General features: G+C 36.6%; 1 protein-coding gene across 2 annotated transcripts in view; it reads left to right on the top strand.

The window, feature by feature from the left end:
• LOC150103539 (uncharacterized) overlaps positions 1-19,606 on the top strand; it is a 31,302-nt gene extending 11,696 nt beyond the window's left edge. The window contains exons 3-4 of one of the 2 annotated variants that reach the window (XM_090398316.1): positions 3,301-3,535; positions 19,106-19,606. In XM_090398316.1, the coding sequence (XP_090254442.1) occupies positions 3,529-3,535; positions 19,106-19,551 (453 nt within the window). In that variant the 5' untranslated portion in view covers positions 3,301-3,528 and the 3' untranslated portion in view covers positions 19,552-19,606. The remainder of the gene's footprint in view (positions 1-3,300; positions 3,536-19,105) is intronic. The other variant, XM_090398315.1, reaches the window with a different exon arrangement.
• The last annotated feature ends 4,386 nt before the right edge of the window (positions 19,607-23,992 follow it).

Here is a 23,992-nt window from a genome sequence, read left to right as displayed (position 1 = left end):
AGGACTGGCGCTAAGCCTACTCAACAAATTACTCCAAAAAATTGAAGTGGAATGGCCAGGCTCCTAGAACCTGTTCTCTACAACGAGGGACGATGAGGAAAGTGAGGATACCTCTAACACAGAGGAAAAACTGGATTTGATGGTCTCCAATCCCCCCCCCCATGACCAAGGAGAGACTCATACGTGGAAAAAACGTAAAACACAGATGACAAAACCACCCACGGATGAAGGTATGGAGGAAGACAGACACAACTCTGACTCCCCCTTCTCCACTAAAGAGAAAGTACCCCCAATTATCTTAAGAGAAAAGAACAGATGGACAGAACTAAGCGCCACCATGACCGCAGATAGCATACACAACAGCAAAGAATTTAGAGGATGGCATCAAAATCCAGCCTGCCACTCTAATGGACTATCGTAGACTCACAAAGGAGCTAGACAATAAAGGTGTACAATACCACACCTTCACCCTCGACTCGGAGTGGACCCTGAAGGTGAGTCTCCGTGGAGTATCAGAACACATACATACAAAAGACATAGCCGCCGATCTCTGCTACCAAGACCTACCACCCATCAAGGTCAGCAGAATGACCAGAGCAGACAAAAGTCTGATGCCATTCGTCTTAGTAGATATCCACCACTCATATAAAAACAGATGCGACCAAACATCAATTTGTGGGCTAAAAATCAGCCCAAGAACCACTAAGAAAAAGGACCTCATCAGGACAGTGCCACAGGTGCCAGAAGTATGGTTATGCCTAGAAATTATGCAAAGCTGAATATAAGTGCTGAAAATGTGGTGAGAGCCACCCCACAAACACCTGCACCAAGCCAAAATCCACCTCGGCTAAATGTGCAAACTGCAGGGCCCTCAACCAGAAAACTATAAAGGATGTATGCAACACCCAAAAAACAGACGACCTGCCTCCTCTACTAGTCTACAAAAACCAGTAGCAGTAGACTCAACTCCTCAACCCACCAGAGGTCGACAAAACACAATAGAGAACCAACTGCCGAAACCAGAAGCCCTGAACGGAGCAAAGCACAAATGGCAGGAGACGAAGAGCTATGCAGACGTAGTCTGCTCAACAAAGGCCACTCAGGAATAATATCACCCAAATTTAGCTACTCCAGTTTAAACTACGCAGTTGTGGCAGACCCTACCGAACCAACACATCATAGTACGTACGGTACAGCTGACATACTCGACATTGCTATCCTGCAAAATATTATGCTACAGTATAGACTAGATTCTTTAAACGAGCTGACATCCGATCACAACCCAATTCTGCTCCAGCTGGGAAAGCAAGAACAACTGCCGTCACCCACCCACTCCTTCATCTCATGGAAAAATCTATCGGAAGCTCTACCGGAACACATTGGACCAGTCCCTCACATCAGCTCCATAAAAGGAATTGATAATGTTGTCAAAACTCTGACTCAGCAAATCAACACAGCCATAAAAGTTGTCACTTCTACTAAAACCACCTTTAAGCCTAATCGGCTTCCCGAAGACATAATGGATTTAATTATGGACAAAAACAAAGCAAGGAAAAGGTACCATAATACCTGTGCACCTCAAGACAAAAGGATTCTCACCAAACTAAACAATGAAGTTAGAGAAGCACTTAAAGCTCATAGGAACGAAACATGGGAAGCCAAATTAGCCTCTGTATCACCCGGCGAACACTCCATCTGGAAGTTATTAAGAAGCCTCAGAAACAAAAACAATTATCCCCCCCCACTGAAGTCAGACAGGGGCCTAGCACACACGGACGCAGAAAAAGCTGAAGAAATAGCAAAAAACCTAGAAAAACAGTGTAGCCCTGCATACGATAACTTGGACATCAAGCATGTCTACAAAATCCACCGCCAGGTCAGATATGCACTAAAACTCCCCGAAACCTGCAACAACAAACCCGCAACCACCTCACCAGGAGGAATTCTATGAAGTCATAAAGAGCTAAAGAATAAAAAAGCCCCTGGTCCTGATGGCATCACAAATAGAATTATTAAACTGCTGCCCCGACGAGCAGTCGTACATCTCACCACAATAATTAACGCCATGTTCACATTAAACTATTTCCCCTCCTACTGGAAAGTCGCAGATGTGGTCCCATTGCATAAACCAGGTAAAGATCCGCACCTGCCTGAAAGCTATCAGCCTGTTCTCAAATTTAGGCAAAATTGCCGAAAAAATCATCCTCCCCAAACTCCGAGCCTCAGTAAATGATTTGAATATCCTTCCAAAGTAACAATTTCGCTTTCAACAACATCACAGTACTATTCAACAAATTCATAGGCTAATTGAGTACACCACAACCGGCTACAATTGGCACCAGCACACTAGAGCAGTCTTTCTCGACATAGCAAAAGCTTTTGATAAGACATGGCACTTAGGATTACTACACAAACTCATCTCAGCAGGCATACCATCAAGAATCGTCCACCTAATTAAATCTTACCTCCAGGACAGACACAAGTCAAAATAAAAGGAACAGTTTCAAATCAGCGAAGGATCTCAGCGTAAGTTCCCCAAGGTTCCCTACTGGCACCGATCTTATTGTCTATATATATATGGCAGACATACCGCACAACCCAATGATATCCATCTTACCACTCTATCCAGATGACATAGCAGGACTAGGCCAATCTCTACAGTCATATCTCGTCACTAAAAACTGCAAGAAAATCTACTAAAACTAGAACAATGGTTCTCCAAATGGAGATTACAGGTGAATCCAAAAAAGAGTACAGTGATACTTTTCACCACAAGATTGGCAACTCCCAAGGGGGGGCCTTTACCTATTCAACACCAAAATCCCCTGGCAAAGAGAAACAAAATATCTTGGGGGTAACACTGGACAAGAGATTAACTTTCAACCCACACATCAAAGCCTTATGCACGAAAGCGTCTAAAACCATCGCACAACTCTAATAAACAGAAAAAGCAAGTTAAATACAAGAATCAAAGTACTCCTCTACCTGCTGACGATCCGCCCAATAGTGACATACGCATCACCAGCTTGAAGTCACACATCCAACACCAACATCCTCAAGTTACGAAGAGTGCAAAAGAAATGTTTGCGCATGATCGTACAAGCACCATGGTTTGTAAGAACCGTTCAACTGCATAGAGACACAAATATCCCTTACATCTACTCCTTCCTACCCCAGGGCGAGCTTACAGCTCATAAAGCTTCCTTCAATTCGTCCTCCCTATCAGACAACGGGGAATAAAAAAGAATCTTGTTTCACCCTTCTGGCAAGTGATGTTATGTTATGGTTATCGTTATCAAGGTCTTTCTTGAAGTTCGAGTCGATCGGGTGTGCAGTTCCCGTTCTTGGGTCAGCGTGAAGTTACGAGGTCACTTGGAGTTCCGACGAGAGACCTGCCTTCGAGAAGCAAAGGCCAGGAGAACGATGCAACTAATAAAAGCCGTTTTAGGAGGAAACAGATGCCGACCTTCCAAGACATAGGAATTCAATTGTTCGATCGCAAGTGTATGCCAAAGAGGATCCGACTTCATGAAAAGTAAGAACTTTCCATTGTCTAATAAGAAAAAATTTAGATTGTGGCAGTGAATTAAGTTAAAGGAATTGATTTAGATTTAGTGTTACAGGACTTTAGCCCTTGAGTTAATAATCGAATTGATTTACTCTGTGTAGGAGAAAAGCCTAGCTCATTTGAATAAGTGAAATTTCATGAGTTGTTGTAAGAGCTAATTTCTAGACCTCTGCTTTATGTGATGACGATCGGAATATATGTAAAGTTAAAAAAAGGGCGGAAATCTAGACACGTGGTCTTGCTTAAATTCAATGGTTAAGGGACAGGACTATATACCTTTATATTGAGTTGTTGATAAAGTAAATTCTAGAATCAGTTGAAATTAATATTTGAGATTTGTATATTCGTTGTTTAGTAATGAATAAATTGTTTTCTGGTCAAAATAACTTGCCTGATCCCAAAGTCCAATGCACTACTCATAAAATCGAACCAATGTGTATTGAAGTTGATAATGCCACGACTGTAGAGTAAGAAATATATATAAAATTTGTATACAGATAAGTTGGAGAGGAAGGAACTGTGTGTTCTATTCTCTGGAGGGAGATACTTCTCTTGTCCTGGAATTTTGGTGCGCAGCTGACTTACAATCAAATTTTCCAAAATTTAAAATAGAGTGAACACCAGGCACTTTCTTTGTTCTTGAAGTATTGCACGCATGAGCCTTATTATTTGTGGCCACAGGATAGAAGTAAAATTATGATAAGATCACAATAAGATATAATAAGATTAATTAATATAACAAATAGAAATAACGATATAAAACAACATTTTTACAGACCCATGCGAGATGACAAGGATGGAGCCCATAATAAAGGTCAAAACCGACCTATTTAGTGGCTCTTGTCATATACACCGAAAGAATGTGCGCTTTACATAGTGCGGTTACGGTGAGGGTAAAATTTATGAGCAGATTGCTCGCCCTGATTGGGCATGATGATTATGCATCGCTGGGGTGTATGGACATCTTTAGGAAGAACGTAGATGCTAAGAATTGTAGGAAAGAGAAAATATACGGAATATTTGTATCTCTATGAAGTTGATTGTTTCTAACATACCACGGGGCGTTCAGAATCATTCTCAAGCACTTATTCTGCACTCGCTGTATTTTGATAATGTTAGTATTAGAGGTGTGGCTCCAGGCTGTAAAGGCGTAGGTGATTATAGGACGAATCGTCAACTGGTATAGCTGCAATTTGATTCTGTTGCTGAGCTTGCTATTTCTATTAATTAGCGGATAGATCTGAGCGATGGATTTAGATGCCTTTGCACACGTAAACTTGATGTGTTGGTTGAAAGATAGCTTTTTGTCGAGAATTACACCCAGGTAATTTGTCTGTCTGTCAGGGAATTTTAGTATTGAATAGTAACACATCTCCTACAGGAGGCATTGGCCTTTTTGAGAAAAGAATGGCTGAGCTTTTTGGGGATTGACTTCCAATCTCCATTTCGAGGTTTAGAAGGTTTCTTGAACCTTTCTGGTAACGAAGTGGAGTCGGAGAGATATGGTTAGTATTACTGTGTCGTCCGCATACAGGGCCAAGATGGAAGACATTGGATTGTGTGGGATGTCCGACATGTATATAGAAAACAGCAATGGAGCCAGTAGGAATCCCTGAACACCTCAGCAAAGATATGCCGCTGGGATGACGTAGAACAGTTCATTTTGATTTGTATTGATGTAGTCTGAAGATATGAATGGATTAGATGAACCATTTTTAGTGAGATACCGGCTGAAATAAGTTTGTGTAGGAGTCCGAGATGCCAGATTTTGTCAAATGCTTTGGATAGGTCTAGGAAAACAGCTCCTGTGCAATGGCGCCAGTCATAGCTGGTGGTGATGTATTCCACAATTCTGTGGATTTGCTGGGTAGTATTATGGTGTTGCCGAAAACCAAATTGTTCTTTAGGGAGGATGTTTAGGTTATTTACTGAGGTTTGGAGTCGTCCTTATAAGGACTGACTTAAAGGGACGAAGCAAGAATGATTTTCATCTTCCCGTTATCTGTAGAGCACAGTGTAGGGATAAGGTGTTATTGATATATAATAAAGCTCTGATCATGGCAGGAGGGTACCAGCAATAACAAAGCCTCAGTTAGAACTTCATTGGCTACAGCATTGCCATCCATTACCCTCCAAAGGTATTAATCACCGCATCTCACGGTCGATTCCGGAATCAGGTTTGGAGTCGTCCTTATAAGGACTGGCTTAAAGAGGCGAAGCAAGAATGCTTTCCATCTTCCCCGTTATCTGTGGAGGACAATGTAGGGATAAGGTGTTATTGAGCTATTAAAGCTCTAATAATGGCAAGAGTGTAACAGCAATAGCCGAGCCTCAATTAGAACTTCATTGGCTACATTGCCATCCATTTCCCTCCAAGGGTATTAATCACCGCATCTCACCGTCGATTCCCTCCCACGACGGAGTTGTCCTTATCCTTATAAGGACTGGCTTAAAGGGGCGAAGCAAGAATGCTTTTCTTCTTCCCCGTTATCTGTAGAGAACAGTGTAGGTATAATAAGGTGTTATTGAGCTATTAAAGCTCTAATCATGGCAGAGGGTAACAGCAATAGGCTATCCTCAGTTAGAACTGCATTGGCTACAGCATTACCCTCCAAGGGTGATTAATCACCACATCTCATGGTCGATTCCCTCCCACGACGGAGTTATTCTTATAAGAACTGGGCGATTGACTGAGCCTTGACTCTTTATCCCGTCATCTGAATGAAGAGAATCTGTGTAGATGGAGTTTTATTGTGCTAAAAGCTCCAGTCATGGCTAGGTAACGGACAATAGCCGAGCCTCAGTTAAAACTTAATTGGCTACAGCATTGCCATTCATTACCCTAGAAGTCCTAAAAAGGACTTTTTTTTAATTTCTCTACCACGACTGAGTTGTCCTTATCCTTATAAGGACTGGCTTAAAGGGGCGAAGCAAGAATTCTTTTCATATTCCCCGTTATCTGTAGAGGACAATGTAAGGGTAAGGTGTTATTGAGCTATTAAGGCTCTGATCATGGCAGGAGGGTAAAAGCAATATCCGAGCCTCAGTTAGAACTTCATTAGCTACAGCATTGCCATCCATTACCCTCCAAGGGTATTAGATTGAATGAATGAATCACCGCATCTCACGGTCGATTGATTCGTTCATGACAGAGTTGTTCTTATAAGGACTGGCTTAAAGGGGCGAAGCAAGAATGCTTTTCATCTTCCCCGTTATCTGTAGAGGACAGTGTAGGGATAAGGTGTTATTGAGCTATTAAATTGAGCTATTAAAGCTCTGATCATGGGAGGGGGGGTAACAGCAATAGCCAAGCCTCAGTTAGAACTTCATTGGCTACAGCATTGCCATCCATTACCCTCCAAGGTATTCCTCGATAGATGTTCCTGAAACCCGACGGAGTTGTGGTTCTGCTGACGATATTATTAAATAAACCTATTTTTAACTGTTAGAGGTGTATAAAGAAAAAAAGATAGAAATTTATAAAATTTTACAGTTTTACTTAAAAATTTTGAAATAGTTAACTTGCTTATTTTATCATCTAATTATTTTTAAAGATGATTAGTTTTATATAAGCATATCAATATTATTTAAAAACAATTATTATTGGTAGCACATTATTAGTATAGTCTATTAACAAAATAAATTATTCAGAAAAATTTCATAAAAATATTTTAATCTTGACAAATGTGAAAATAATCCTAATAAAAGTTAATACAGTTTAATTAAAGTTAGACATTTGACACCATTCGTACTGATAATGAAATTCGCATAAACTTGAAATTAATTTGAAAATTAATTTCGAGAATAATTACTTCACAATACTTGAGATGTGAGATTCACTTGAGACTAACGAATCGATATTGGTAACAGACAAACAAACGAAAAACTCTGGAACGGCTGACCATGAAGTTTGACCGCGAACAATGGAAATATTTTCCTGACCACAATGCAACCTGTCCTGCTCGTTATGGACCTTTAAAATAGGTATTCAGTTAAGGCAGTGGTGGTTTTTACCTGGGCGGTTGCCCTCTACCTGGGGAGGGCGCTGGGGGGCGGTAAGCATTATAATATTACTAATATAATAAAAGCAAAAACTTCCGTATTTAATCTAGCATCCCTATTCATATTGTATGTTTGACAATACTGTTGAAATTTATTGGCTACTTATTTTTTTAGAATTTTTGTATTGTAAGTTAAGTAATTGGGCTACTTCTTGGTCTGAATTATCTACATTGAAAAAAATTAATTTCGGCTATTTTTAGTAGAATCCGCTACTTTTATCCGCTTCATCTGATACTTTTCCTAACGCCTATATGACAAACTTTCAAAATTAATTGCCAAATGTGGAAAACCACATACTGTTAGCGAAACTCATCTTTCCGGCTATAAATGAAGTTTTAGATGCGATGATTGCCCCAGGAAAAAAGTAATACGACGTCGTCAGTTCCTCTCAGCAATAGTTCAGTATCAACAAGAATTGATGAAATGGCAAAGGACATTGAAAAAAACTTTGTGATGATTTAAAAATCATAGAATTTTCCTTGCAATTTGATGAGACAACTTTAATGAAGAAATTATTGAAGAGTTTTTGTTTGCTGAACAACTGAAAATTGACACAAAAGGTTCTGCAGTTTTAAGGTTGTTAAAGACTTTTTTAATGCAAAAAACATTCCTCTTACAAATATTATTGCGTGTGCAACTGATGGAGCAGTAGCTATGATTGATCGTCACCGTAGATTTATAGCACATTTAAAAGAAGCAGTTTTAAATATCTTTACAATTCACTGCATTCTTCAAAGACAGCAGTTAGCTGCCAAACATCTTAGCGGGAGACTACATAAGACTTTGGATGATGTTATTAAAGCAGTTAATAAAATAAAAGCCCAGTCATTGAATACCAGTATTTTTCGGGAATTTTGCCATGAAGAATTTGAGCGTCTTTTGCTTCTCACTGAAGTTAGATGGTTCTCAAATGGAAATGTCTGCGACACTTTAATGATCTCTACGATACTGTTTTGGAATTTCATAATTCACGTGATGAGAACAGTGCAATGTTCTAAAAAAGGAAAATGTTGACATCGCCTATCTTTCCGATATTTTCACCAAATTCAATGAGGTTAAAATTAAATTTTCAGGTAAGCAGCATGAGTCTTATTAAAGCAAAGGGAATTATAAATGAATTGTTCAGCAAATTAACATTCTACAAGCAGGGCGTTGCAAGACGAGATTTCTGCGGTTTCAAATAATAGATGATTTAATATTAGATACAGATTTCGATTGTTATTGTTCTCATCTTCTGACACTGAAAGGGAATTCAAAGACTTTGATGAGCTTAAAACACTCGATTGGATCATAAATCCATTTCATTTTCATGCCATTTCTGTGCATCCTAATTTGTGTAAACAATTTATTGACTTAAAAAATTATTTTGAAGCTCAAGTACAATTTCAACAGCGTGGGTATGAAAGATTCTGGGCAAACATGCAGTTCAAGCATCCTCAGCCTTGGCAAGAAATAAAATTACTGCTTTTCAGTTGCTTTTCATATTTGGTCGAGAAAGGATTCAGCGTGGTGTTGCAGTTGTTAGCTAAGCAGCGAAATAGATTGCAAATAAATGAAAGAGGAGACTTGAGACTTCGTTTGTCGAACATTGATTCCTGATATTGCACAAATAGGAGGATCTCATCAGGCTCAGGGTAGCCATTAATGATTGCCTTATTAAATACAGTAAGTTTACGTTTTTGGGGGTAAGTCATTAATTTTAAATTAACTATCAGTTCAAATATGTTTATAGTAATTCAGGTTTGCCTAATAATATATTTTAATTATCTTATTGAGTCATTAACCTAGTGTAAAATTGGGCAGGGAACACCAGGCTATACAAATGGTTGAAAGGGGACGCCAGGCAAAGAAAACGTTAAGAACCACTGAGTTAAGGTATCCATTTTTACGCATAATCATATGCCTATGGTTTGCATCTAAGAGACGTCATCGCACGGCTGAAGACTGCAAAAAAGTGCCCTTTTGGCAGGAATTAAGAATCTTGTCTCCAGCTATGCCGTGCGCATGGTCGAAAGAGGGTTCGGAGAAAACCTAGCGAGAGGAATGACTCAGATATCATAATCCAGCAAAAGCAAGTAGGAGGAGATAGGGGTATGATATGATGGATGTTTTCTTATACTTTTCTTGGAATCCTGACACTCGTAGGCCAAACCATGAAGGCAATAAAGTGTTGCTGATCAGGTACGCATCTTCTTAGTAACTATCTTCCAGGATGACACAGGATATTCCGCCGGGCTGACCTGCAGTTCAACGTGGTTTCCGGAAGAGATAGCAGAGACTTCCAGGTGTTATAATGGTAGCCGAATTCGCTCTCTCTGAATCCCATAGAACATCTCTAAGCTTATATCGAGAGATTCGGCATTGGAATCATGTACCGCAAATACTTGCAGATCTACAAGAAGCAATCCTAACAATGGTTTAAGGCATATCTCCTGCAACATTCAACGCTCTTATAGAGTTCCTACCAAGTCACATTGTTGCAATTGCAGCTAGACGGGAGGAGAAGGGGTATACGAACGATTAGGATGGTGGTCATAATATTTCGACTGAATGTGTATGAGACTTCCAAGTTCTTCCACAGAGAGCGTGAATACCAATTTTAGTCAGTTATATCCAAGGAAGACAGTATGAAGAGTATTAATCTACTGCTCCCCCTCCGGGAATGGGGGGAGCAGTAGATAAATAAGCAGTAGAACATAAACAAGTGAACATCCCAAATTTGTTATACGTACGAAATTTCCCGGTTTCTCAAAAGAATGTACTGCATCATAAAGAATATATCACCTCAATATGCATTGCTTATCGGCAAATTCTAGCAGAATAGCCACTTGATATGGCTATTAGGGATGGCATTGCTAGGAGATTTGAGAGGTAGAACCAAGAAATGGCCATTCGGTATTAACAAAGTTAAAATGGCAAAACCATAAAATAAATAACAATTTTTGGTTATAATAATGGCTGTTTGCTGTCTAGAAAAACTCATTTTTGTCATTCATTCTTATGCAAAAATAGTTTCGTTCGGATGACGGTGTGTTCTTCGATTCAACGCATGTTGGTCTTCTCATCGAAGACCAACTAGGAACTTCATTCGTTCAGGAACAGATACTACACTATATCTATAGCAAAACACAACTTTGCGGACACCAACTCAATCCTCATGACACATTCCCCCCCCCCAATCGTTTTCCCGTCCAGTAGAGGAAGCAGGCTCGATCCGGGTCCTAAATTTTTCCATGCGTTTTTCAATCAAAAGGCTCTCTGATCAGTAGAGGAAGCGGCCTCGACCGGGGTCCTAACGTTCCACCCACGTGGAAGTCTGTGGCTTCTTTTGTTGCTCTGATCTGTAGAGTGGTGGTGCAATAGACGCCCTTCTCATTAGAAGCCATTCATTGATGAACAGATATTACACTGTACCAAAACAAAACAATTTGGTACAAGTCGAGTAGAACTATCTGCCGATGTTTTATCCGCTTGGTTTGAGCTCATAATGGTATTCGCTTTCCAAATTGTCTGTTTTATGATATTTCGTCATCATTTTTAAGTTCAGGACAAATGGTTGAGTTATTTTGGTCTTCCTATCTCGGTTACAGGATAAGGCTCTCAGTTTTTATTTCCTTCCTCCCTATAAACAGCGACCATACGAGAATTGCTGCCTCATCTTCGGTTCTTATGACCTTGAATGCCGCGAGCATTTCCTTCATTTGGAGACTCTTCATTTCTCTCTTTGGCCGTTCTCCGTTCGATAGATTCTTCCATGTCTTATAAAGTCATCCTGCGATTGCGTTATTGGATTCATGTTGCGCCTCTGACAATCAACTCAATCGATTACATTCTTAAGTAGCACTTCTGCTTCGAAGTTTTAATTTTGCATCCAGTGAATGTTAATATTTTTACTCTATTTTTATTTTTTTATTTCTATTGGTTGAAATTACTACCAGCTAAGCGTATGAAGCCAGAGCATTAAGTCCTGTATGGGCTGCCTGTTTTGCAAGACGACAAACTTCAGAATTCTTTAGGTAAAAACTTTAACATACCAAAGGTTATAATCACTACCAAATGAGCTACGTAGTGTCCTTTGGTTTCTTATATTTCTCTCAACAAATTTATCCGAGACGACTCTTGCATTGACCAAGATCGCTGGATGTCTTAGCATATCACAGATTACTTGAAATCTGAGAAATATATGACGACAATTATCAAAGCAGAAGTCATGCGATTTCATTTAGGCGATGTGAATTAAATAAGAATAGGAGATATTAAAGATCTAATCTTATTCAACAAATATTTGTATAAACTTTGTAAGTTTCGAAAATTTGACCAGAGGGCTTATGAGAATATAATCCTCGCCTCGGAATTGCCTTAACTTACACTAATTAAAAGACACGAACTCTGACAGACGTCTGTACTTTCATTAGTGCTTTTTGATAAAGGTTTAAATAGACTGATAGTCAGAAACAAAGGGTCCTAAAAGTAAGGGTATTAAGTAAGGGGATATTAAGTAAGGGTAAAAATCCTTACTTAATATCAAAGCAATCCTGTCAGAGAAACGTTCAATTTTTACATATACATCAATCTTTAAAAACTGAAGTTTTTCCATATTTTCAAAGATTTTATATGTAATTAGATATGAAATTAGATTGTATTTTTAATATTCCCTCTTTGCTTAATTTATTTTGATAAAATAATCAGAAGAGCTTAAGTATGAAGAGCTAATAAGCTTCATTTCGGCAATGAAAACATTATTTAAATTAAGGGGATATTAAATCCCACATCGATTTTAAAACTATGTGGTATTTAATATCCCCCTTAATTTAAATAATCAGAAGAGCTATTCTTTTTGATAATTATTATAATACGCCTACCAGGAGTTGACTTATGAAAAATGCAACCGTTGCTTTGGTGTTGAATTCTCCGTGTGGTTGCCGGGATAAGAATAGAACCAATGTAGCTAATGCATGTCGTACGAGGCGACTAAAATGGGTACCCAGGAAGTGTAATGGATGACAATGCTGTAGCCAGTGAAGTTCTAACTGAGGCTCGGCTAATGCTGTTACCCTCTTGCCATGATCAGAACTTTATAGCTCAGTAACACCTCATCCTTACACTGTCCTCTACAGACAACTGGGAAGATGAAAAGCATTCTTGCTTCGCCCCTTTAAGCCAGTCCTTATAAGGTGTTGAATTCGAAATGGTTCTGGGAAGGTTGATGGATGAAACCCTAGGAGGGTAATGGATTGCAATGCTGTAGCCCAGGGGTCGCCAAACTTGTTTGACTGTCGACCCCTTCAAGAGTTTCTTGACTTATTATCGACCCCTCTATTTTACTATTACATAATTATAATAGGATAAGCAAAAAAAGACGCTTATGTGAGTTTTTTAGATTGTTTATTTTATAGTTACAGTGTTTATTGTATGTATAATATAGTATATATTATTATATTACTATTACTACTATTACTATCACTGGTATTACTAGTGATATTAATAAACTACTGGTATTAATATCTCTGGTATTAGTACCAGTCCTGCTCACCTCTTCAACATAGAGAAGTTTAGTTCGTGAATGAATAACGATTGAATTATAATATGTATGTTGATGAATTTTAGAACATTAACGCTCACTTGTATGTCGATGCGCAAAAATGAGACTGGGATTGAATGCTTTTAAGTAAATAAGAACCATGCACGTGTTGCAATCTCGCTCCCGCCGTGCCGGCCGGGCAGGAACCACAACATCCGTTTATTGGTAAATACGTCATTTTGGCCTACTCGATTGGCCTCTAACTATTTTCATGACCTTGCTCCATCTTACAGGTTCTATTCATGTCACTGTTCCCACGATTCACTCTTAATTGCGTTGTCATTCAGGATGGAAGTAATCCAAGTTAACCAAATTAAATATTACCTGTACAATGATGTCTTATATTTTTCTATCGATCCCTGAACCCGAATCGACCCCTAACAATGTTATATCGACCCCTGGGGGATCGATATCAACCACTTTGGCGACCACTGCTGTAGCCAATGAAGTTCTAACTGAGGCTCGGCTAGTGCTGTTATCCTCCTGCCATGATCTGAGCTTTAATAGCTCAATAACACCTTATCCCTACACTCTCCTCTACAGATAACGGGGAAGATGAAAAGCATTTTTGCTTTGCTTCGCTCCTTTAAGCCAGTCCTAAGGTGTTGAATTCATGGTAATAATGAAATTACACATTGAATAAGACCTGTATAAAGAGAGAAGCTGGTTTGTAACAAAACAACGCAATGGTATAGAATGTATCAACTTCATTAGAAACATTAACAAAGAGATAGAACTGGAAAGACAGAAATAAGTAGAAGAAATAAATTTTAAGATAAGAATACAACAGCACTTAGCAGACAGCCTTTCAGCTGCATTCTTCAATAGACAATTTACAAAATTTCGCAAACAAAGGACTATAACTCAAATTTGTGTTGATGGAGAAGGCATGTCTACCACTAAAGACGTCCTTGACTCCTTTCAAAAACACTACAAAAATCCAGGTAGTTAACCCAGACGGGGATAACCACCTGGGTATTAGTCATCTTTGCGCTTTAGTTTCAATTGGTCTTTTGGTTGTTCATCTATATGAGATTGGTGAAAAAGGAAAACTGATGGCCTTTGGCTATATGACGATATAAAAGAGCTGAGGCCTTTTCTCTCTCTCTCTCTCTCATGCTATCTATCTGTATTTTTTTCTCCTAATACTATCACGCTCTCTTGCATCCCCATACTAACTACTCTAGGCTTATGATGAGCAATCCTTTACTTTTTCACCTCTAATATCCAATTGAACATCGTGTTCACGAATTGATTAGTTTTACGCGTGAACTGGCATGTTACCGAAAAGGAAAACTGCCTATTTGTTTAACTGACTGCATCCATCTGAGTTCGAAAACTCTTAGACCAAGGTGAAATATTATATTATACTTACTAGGGATAATCAACAACGGACTAAGAGCTACCTAAAAGTGTACAAATCACTGATTCGCCTTTCACTTTTCTATCACACACATCATTGACATGCGTCTGCAAAGAGAATTACACCAAATAATTACAGAATGGGAAGATGATATCAATATTCATGAATAAACTGTACCATTTCCTTAGTCCATCCCGTTTCTATCTTATGGTATCTGCGCCTTGAGAGAGTTAAATTTGCTGCGTTGTAATTTACAGAAACTTTCATTAAGATATATTTTGAAATAAAATTATGAAAAATTTTACTAAGCTCTCAGATTAAGTGATAATGAAGGTTTTGAAGGAATTGGTTAAATCAGAATACAAGACTGGATTGTGAAATAAGGAATCCCTTGGGTAGTAATTTGTAATCAAATTGCTACCCAAATATATAAAATGTAATCAAATTACTAAAAATAATTGATTTTAGTAAATCTATTACATTTTATAGGTGTAGATTGTACTCTAATATTTCTTGATTTTGAGAAGGTGTTTGATAAAGTACTGCGATGTCAGTATTTAAACAGGGGACGTAAGTAGGTTGATAACGGATTGGTAACAGGGGTTGTCACCGATCCATTCTATTTAATTATGTTGTTACAATATACATGTCATAACTGAGAATATTATTTTGAAAATGTAATTAGAAACATTTATATTGACGTAAAATTTAATTTACATCAATGTTACAGTAAACATTTCTGGCAAAATATACCAGAGAATTTGTTATTTCCGTAAACTAAATACCTTCTTAAAAGATTAGTGGGGGGGGGGGGAGAAATAACTGCATATGTATTTGTATTTGCATCTTTCCCAATTTGAATTATTAAAATCTCTCTTATTTAAATTAATGGGATATTAAATCCCACATTGTTTTAAAACCGAATAAGAAACTCAAAGATTGGAATCAGAGAGTTTCTTGCCGATTATAGTAAACTATAAAAGTATCGGCGATTACTAGCGTGAGCTAATGCAAGTGGTCCTAGTACAAACTCGGGCAAAACGCAGCAAAGGTTAATCTCTCTATTTTTGTCTCGGAAAGGATGGTGTGATATACATTTAGAAGTGTTTTTCTCTTATTAAATATTTATAAGCTACCTTACAAGGTAGCTCAGGAATATTTAGCAAACTTGGCAAAATATATCACAAATAGGAAAATCCGTCTGTCATTTCAAGTCACCGAACATTCACTACATACAAATACTAAGAGGTAGATAAAGAAAAGTGTGATTAGAATGTTATTATGAAGTCAAATGGAGTTGCCTTTAAAATCCTATTGTTGATATTTTAAGAACAGTTCTGTTTTAGCCTAGCTATTCACATTGCGCATTCGCTTCTGCGCAGTCTTGAATCGTATTTGCTGAAAGAGAAAATAGTGTGTATATAAACAGCGACAGAGAATTTATATCACACTGCTTGTTTAGAATTTGCTCATTTACGTTTATTTTATGTAAATATCATATACAATTACAGAAAAATTAAGGTGTAATACTTCGTCATATGCATATATATAGTATTTTAACAAACATAATCAAATAGCTAGAGGCCAGATTGCGCTGAACCCACCGGTTCTCGTATGATCACCGAAGTTAAGCAGCGATCAGCCTGGTCAGTACTTGGGAATATACTATCAAAACTTCCATTTTGATCTTCTAAGTGCATCAATTATTATTTAAACTTGGCTTTTGCTTTTGAATATGTTCTACATAAATATGGACGTTTTTGTAGCACACATTACCATAGTTTCTATACTGTTTATTGTAATATAGTCATAAAAATAAACATAAAATATGGTAAGATATACTTTTTTTTTGTTTCCCCAAGGTGGGAATTGAAACCTTTTGGTTGCGAGCAAATTAAGAACACAGGGAAGTCAGATCAGCTTGATAAATGGTAAAAAATATAAACAATAAATTATGACTCTGACTAGTCATTGTTTTAATCTCTGTTTATAAAAGAAAATAAATTTTATTTAAGAATATATAAATAACGATTCTTTCTAAATGTTTTAAGTTTAAAAACTTAAATTTTTTAAAAATATTGTAAAATTATTCTAACACCTTATTTAAATAAGCATAAATTAAATATATTAGATAATCCTATGAGTATCATCGTTGCAATTGGTTTAGATTCAATAGTCCTTAAACAGGAGTCCTTAAAGTCATTATATCAGATGATTCTTCGTATGTTATAGAAAATTAATACTAAACAATTAAGCTCAAACATTCAAGGAATTAAGCTTGTAAAAAAAAAAGTGCAAAGTATACTGCTCAAAACAATTACGGGGTATTTTGGTTTTATTGTAAATTATAAAGTTATAAAAATAATTTACAAATCTAACATAACACATTTATTTTAAAATATTCTTAATATACATAACAGCAGTGTAGAACACGCAACTGCGTACAAAATCATGCTAAGTCTTGTCGAAACGTGTCTTAGTCGTAGTATTAACATGTGGAGGGGGTATAAAAGCGTGGCTTGTTGCGCTCACTTCCACAGTGCATAATTATCACTTCAATTGTAAACTTGTGTCACCTACCTCCCATTATTTTGTTAAAAATGGCAGAGCAACATGATATCCCGGAATCCATGGCTTGGAGAGCCATTGGTTGATTAGAAGCTGGACAAACGCATCAAGTTGTCGCTCAAGCGTGTCGTGTATCTCGCGACTTTGGAATCGCTTTCTGGAGACGGGAAACGTTCGACATCGTCTTCATGACATAAGTTTATATGCTCGAAGACCAATAGTTTGCATTCCACTTACTGCAAATCACAAAAGAGCCCGAAGAATTTGGGCACAGGAACACTGCAATAGGACAAATGAGGATTGTGCTCGTGTACGTTTTAGTGACGAGTTCCAAGTTCAGCCTGCAACCAGATAACCGACGTTTCTTGATATGGAGTGAAAGTGGAACAAGAAGTAATCCACAGTTTGTTCATGAAAGACCCCAACATCAAGGTTGGATTTTTATGGTATGGGGCCGGAATAAGTATAGGTGGCCATACTGATCTCTTTTTGATCAGAAATGGTTCCTTAACAGCCTAAAGGTATCGCGATGGGATTTTGGAACCTATAGTTCGTCCATATGCTGCTGCAATTGTCCAAGAATTCATTTTTATGGATGACAATGCTCGTCTATACTGTGCAAATTTGGCACAAGAGGAAGAAGAAGGAATTGAACGAATGGATTGCTAGTTCACCGGATTGTAATCCAATCGAAGATGCCAGGGATGCTTTAGGTAGGTGAGTCTTTGCTCGACTGCTGCCACCACGATTGCTTCAAGAGCTCGAAATTGCTCTCACAGAAGAGTGGGGAAATATCCCATAAGAACTATTTGATCATCTTATCCGCCCCATGCAATCAAGATGCACCACTGTTTTGGCTGTTAATGGATTAATAATGGCTATTAAAATTTAATAAAAGCGATTTTGGCTATTCTTGTTAACATTATATCACGCTGAAATGTATAATTTGTTAAATTTGTAATAAATATCGATTATTTATTAATATCTCATCAATTACACCGTGACGATAAATAAGAAATAGTTATTCATATATAAAGTACCCAATAGTTATAATTATTTGCAGAAATTTATAATTATCCGACAGAAACTAAAATATCCTCTATTTGTTTTGAGTAGTGTATATTAAATATATTAATGCGAAGTATGATGACACTACTTCCTTTCAGACACCAGTAAATCTATGTCAGTTTCTACGCTATAGTTTCAGCTTCATATCTGGCTTCACATTAAGCAGACATACTTTTCACACAAAAATGTATTGTAAACTCAATTTTGCACTTATAAGTTCAGGAGAATGGCAATAATTGCTTCATCGATACATTATAGAGTCCAAGATACTCTGACTGTACGTGAAGCCAAAAGTAGTAAATTGATAAACACATGCTATAGTCCGTGTAGAATTTTAATTAAAATAACTTTTTAATTAAATATTTGCAATATATTCTGTTCCAAAGTGAAAAATTTCAAACTAGGATTTAGAAAAAATACTGATTTACTAATTAAATTCTCTCGTAACCCGCCAAGAAAACAACATGGCTCACTAGGGGGCTTCGCAACACACTTTAAGAAAGAATGGTGTAAAGGCCAGTGATCCGAAACTTGAACTCACACGATATTTTATCTGAGATACCTCCAAAGTCAAAAACTTGGTTATTTCTGGTAATTATTATTATTATTATTATTATTATCATAATGATAAAACATTGTTTTAAAATTATTATTATTATTATCATCTAACCTTCCAAGATTTAATGGACGGGTACAAAAAAAATCAATTTGTTCTAATAATAATAATAATGAGGATGAGGATGATTTCTATGTTTTGGACTAAAATTTTCTCCTACAAAAAGAGAATTAAGAATACAGTTCCTTCAAAAATACTGTTGATGGTCAGTATTTTATTAAAAAAGATATAAAAATAAATGTTAAAAGTTTTATTCACTGTAGTTTCTTTGATTTTCAGATGATGATGATAATGATGATGATGACGAGGAAGAAGAAAACAGTGATGCCAACTTCTCATCATCATATATACGACGGAGTAGTTCCAAGTTGTCTCCAGGTGCCATTGCTGGGATAGCGATCGTAAGCATTCTTATTGTGTCAGGTTGCTGTTTCATAATTGGCAGAGTTTTCTTTGGATGTTGCGCCAACCGTACCCAGCCAGGAGCGGTGATCAGCCAACAACAACAACCGCAGCCCACATTACCTAGTGCAGTGTACAGCCAGGCATATCCGCAACCTCATCCTGTGCTAACTCTCTCAGAAGGACATCCCCAAGGACATAACCCTAACTTTCCACCATCTCAAACATGGGGGACAGGCTATGAAACTCATCCGAATATGACTTTGTCACCTCCACCCCCTTATTCTCAATATTATCCAACTCAACCTACTGCTCCCAAATGAGTTTTATTGCTTATATAAATGGAATAAAATGTAAATAAAATTACTGATTACTCTATTCATTTTTTTATATCACTGACAGTAGCACACACGAAATATGTAAGCCATCATAACAATGAATCGAACTCTAAACTAGCAAATAGTTTTGGTATTGGAGAATCAACAGGCCTCTCATTGGTCAATCACATTCTTTTGGTATTGGGACTAATTACAAACATGTACCTTTCGCGCAAGCGCATAAACCTACTGAAAGTGATTTCAATGCCATCTAGCTGAATCGTCTTACTACACAGTTACGAAATGAGACAGTAAAATAAAAACAGATTATTTTTAATGTTTAAATGAATATTAAGACGAACAAAATTAATAAATATAATTATAAATAAAATCATGATAAATATTTACTATAACGAAAGCATTAGAATAAAGTTATACTGTCGAGATATCTGCTTTTATATATATATATATATATATATCATTTATACTTAGATTTAAATATCGGAAGTGCATCATTTTGTTCAAACCGGTTCGTGATAAACTACTGCAATAAAAAGAAATTTTTCGAGTCAGTCTTCGACTGGAAGGCTCAGTAAATACGTCCAATCATTCACTCATTTCATTGGCAGTGTAATCACGTAGGAAATGTTAACCGTGTTTCAAATACACCTTGAATTTAACGAACTTTCCTCCGTTACAAATGTCTTCATTTTCTGTTTGCCTTCAGAATAACAAGAAAGGATAATAATGACGTTACTTTAACAAGCAAAAAAATGATTGCAGACGATCATGAAAATATGCATTTTGTAATCACACACTAGTACATTGACGTCATTCCTAACTAAATAATAGAGCCTTGGGCTATTTTTATCTTTATTTTATGTGGTATGGATATTTAATTAGGCTTACCAAATTTCGCGATTAGCACAACTTGATTGGGCACATTTTAGTGATTCTAAAATATATATCATGTATTTTAGAATCGCTAATATATTAATCACTTATATATTAATAAATTCTATCCATCCATACTGGAGTTATTGCTTATACAATTACCAAACATTTTGGTAATTTTGTCAAACATTTTTCAAACATGTCCGCGCTGTGCTGTTAGCCGAGTGGCTAACAAAACTGAGATATGAATATATATTTTTATGATCATTGTCGTTTTAATGCTTCAATATAAGACAAATAACATTTCATGATTTTCTCTTAGCATTTGTAGACAACTTTACTGCAAAGCTTCTCTCTAGTTGAATCAATCAGTCAATCTCTCCTTTAGATTTTGTCATCGATTTTCCGAAGGTTCTTGTTTCCAAGCTCTTTTATGTTTTTAATAATATTTGTATATTTGAGTATACAATTCATCTATGGAAACTTCTAAATTTTGAATCCTTTTCTAACTTTTTACCTATTTTTCTGTTTATTATGGCAGCAATTTCCATTTTTAAACTTGATAATTCCATTAACACCATAATAAATCTCCTATAGTTATTATTATATAAATAAAAAAAACAGAGTTATGTGTGGCGCTGGGTGTTGGAGACTAATTTGAAGGGATAAGCCAAAAGTCCTTCTTAGGACCTCCAGGGTAACAAATGGCAATGCTGTAGCCAATGAAGTTTTAGCTGAGGTTCGGCCTATTGCCGTTACCCAGCCATGCCTAGAGCCTTTTAGCTCAATAACACCCCATCCACACAGATTTTCTTCATTCAGATGACGGGATAAAGAATCAAGGACTCAGTCCATCGACCAGTTCTTTTAAGAACTTTAAGAACGTGTAGCGCTGTAGAAGTGGCGCTTGCACCCATAGTGCTAAGCAACCAGAATAAAGCCTTTCTCAGTTCGAATGTAGTCGCTAACTAGGATTCTTTTTTTCTTAGCCTTTCTGCGACTTGGTCAAATCCAATTATTAGAATCGGATTCAAATAGTATGTCAAAACGAAATATGACCAGAATGGAACATATTAATAACGAATATCCAGTTTTGTCAGAAAAACCTGTGATGTATCTTCTGACTTCCCTAACTCATATCTTAAAAAAAAAAGCCTTCTTAACGGGACCCCCCCCCCATCTAAGGCAAAAAATCAAACAATCATAAATATAGTATTTAACAAAACTAATTTCTTGCCAACAGAAAAAATTTCGTTTGTTTTATTAACTTTTCTTTATTATTGAAAATTTATATTTTATAAATTTTGTTTCTTCTGAATGTATATGGAATTTATATAATTAAAAATGTATTTAATAATTATTAAAAAAAATTGTTTCACGTGTTTGTAATTTCGTATAACGCAAATGTTTAAAAATTATCTTTATAATTAATTAGTGTGTGTGTGTGTGTGTGCGTGCGTGCGTGCGCGCGCTCTTTCGAGGTTTTAAGTTTGAGTTTAAATAATAAAAAAAGGAGTTATCATCGCATGTTGGTTGAGGTGGAGGCTGCTTACAACTTGCGTTACTCAAAATGAAGACATGCATTTCTCTACTTAGTACGTTATTATAATCATTATGTTAATTAATAAGCAAGTCACCTTAAATAAATAAATGTTTTTGTCAAAACTTCCAAATCATAGGAATATTAACAAGGGAAAAATATGCATTTGGCATGACAAGATTATCTTAGGTGCATTCACCTCTTTTCTACTTACAGAGTGTTTACCTCTTAAAAACGCTTTGCTCTTTTCATGATGGAACATTTACAAGGTCGACAAAACACCACATCAGCATAAATTATGAAGAAAAAATAATGTTAATGAAACTTGATAAAGTTTGTGTGAGAAACAATATTCGTTGTGTTGATATGCTATGAATCGTAAAAAATTTATTTATTGTTCTGATGACTGGAGAAGTTGCGAAACAGTTGAAGTGATAACCCAATTTCATAGTTCATCGTTCCTTTCTCGATTCTTTTCATGATCAATTATAATATATAATTCTGGGGGCTGAATTTGTTAACGGTTACTTTGCACATTTATTTGTTTCACAAAGGGTTTGACTTTTATAACAACACTCATCGCATTTAAGTGTAAGAGTCTAGACGTGCGTGCCAAGGTGGGGAACCCTTGGCATGCGTGCCAAATGTGGCACGCCAACGACTTTTTTCCGGCACGCAACCCAGTGCTCATCTTAAAAAAATAATTAAATAAATAAATACATATCTAATATCTTCGCTGGGTTGTATATTTTAACTTAATAGAATATAATTTTATTAAGTACAGCGATCCTAAATAAAAATGCAATAAAGAAACACACACTATCAACTGTTTTAATAATAATAAGTAATAAGAAAATGAAACATCAAAATTAATATGAGCGTGGAATGGTTTTAAATGCTGCGACAAGTTCAAACATGTTTGAAAATCAGGCGCTCCTTATTTTGCATGTGGATTGTGCTATTAAGTCAAGGGCCAGCGCGCGCTGGCCCTTGACTCGGCCGCCAGCGGTTGTCGACACCTCCGAGCACGAGTGAAGTGAATACTATGAATCTATGAATACTCTATATAAAAATCCACCAATTATTAACAATACCATCTGCATTCAATAAAGTTATTCTACATGCATTCTTTCTTTGCTTGCAGCAGAAGACAGGTAATCAGATTTTAATATAATAGATAAATTTATTTGAAAATGGTGTTTTAGCCTACTATAAAATATTTAACACTCTTCAAATTTTAAACAAATAATAAATTTTAAAAAAGTGTAAAAATAAGTTTCACACTTTTTTTGTTAATTTAAGAAATTAAAAAAGTAAGTAAAGAATCTTTGAATCGGTTATACCCAAAATTTATCATTTGTGGTTTATAAATAAACACCCATTGTTCATTAAAGCATTTGCCTAATGAAATGTTTAATCAAACCAATGTTTTCATTACGCAAAAATAATGCTTATTTACACTGATTAGATTTTCGTTTAATATTTCATCCTCTAAACGAAAGTACTTAATGAAAAAATAGTACTTTTTTTGTACTACTTTTAGTAAAACATCTAAGAGGAAATAAAAAATTACCAAGATATGTGAATTTAAGTAAAGCAACCTTCTAGAAGGTCAATATCAAAAAATATATTTTTTTTTTTTTGGCTAGATGGGTGATGCAAGAATGCTTTTCATATTCTCCGTAATCTGTAGAAAAAAATGTATGGATAGAGTGTTGTTGAGCTATCAGCTCTGATCATGGCAGGAGGGTAACAGCAATAGCCGAGCCTCCGTTAAAACTTCATTGGCTACAGCATTGCCAACCATTACCCTCCCTGGGTACCCATTTTAGTCGCCTCGTACGACATGCATGGGCTACAGTGGGGCTGGTATGTAAGTAAAGTCCTTTCTAAATAAAAGGCGATCCCCAGAACCACTCCCCACGAATGACCGAAAGATCGTCCAACTCAGCTTTAGTTCCACTCAGTGACGGGCCCCACCACCACTGAACAGAACCTTTCATATTCCAGGGA

The sequence above is a fragment of the Typopeltis vanoorti genome, chromosome 9, assembly GCF_054136105.1.
Source record: "Typopeltis vanoorti isolate ZY-2024b chromosome 9, IOZ_Tvanoo_1.0, whole genome shotgun sequence".
NCBI classification, from domain to species: Eukaryota; Metazoa; Arthropoda; class Arachnida; order Uropygi; family Thelyphonidae; genus Typopeltis; species Typopeltis vanoorti.
The sequence above is the reverse complement of the archived record's forward strand: the minus strand, read 5'-3'. Positions and strand labels throughout refer to the sequence as shown.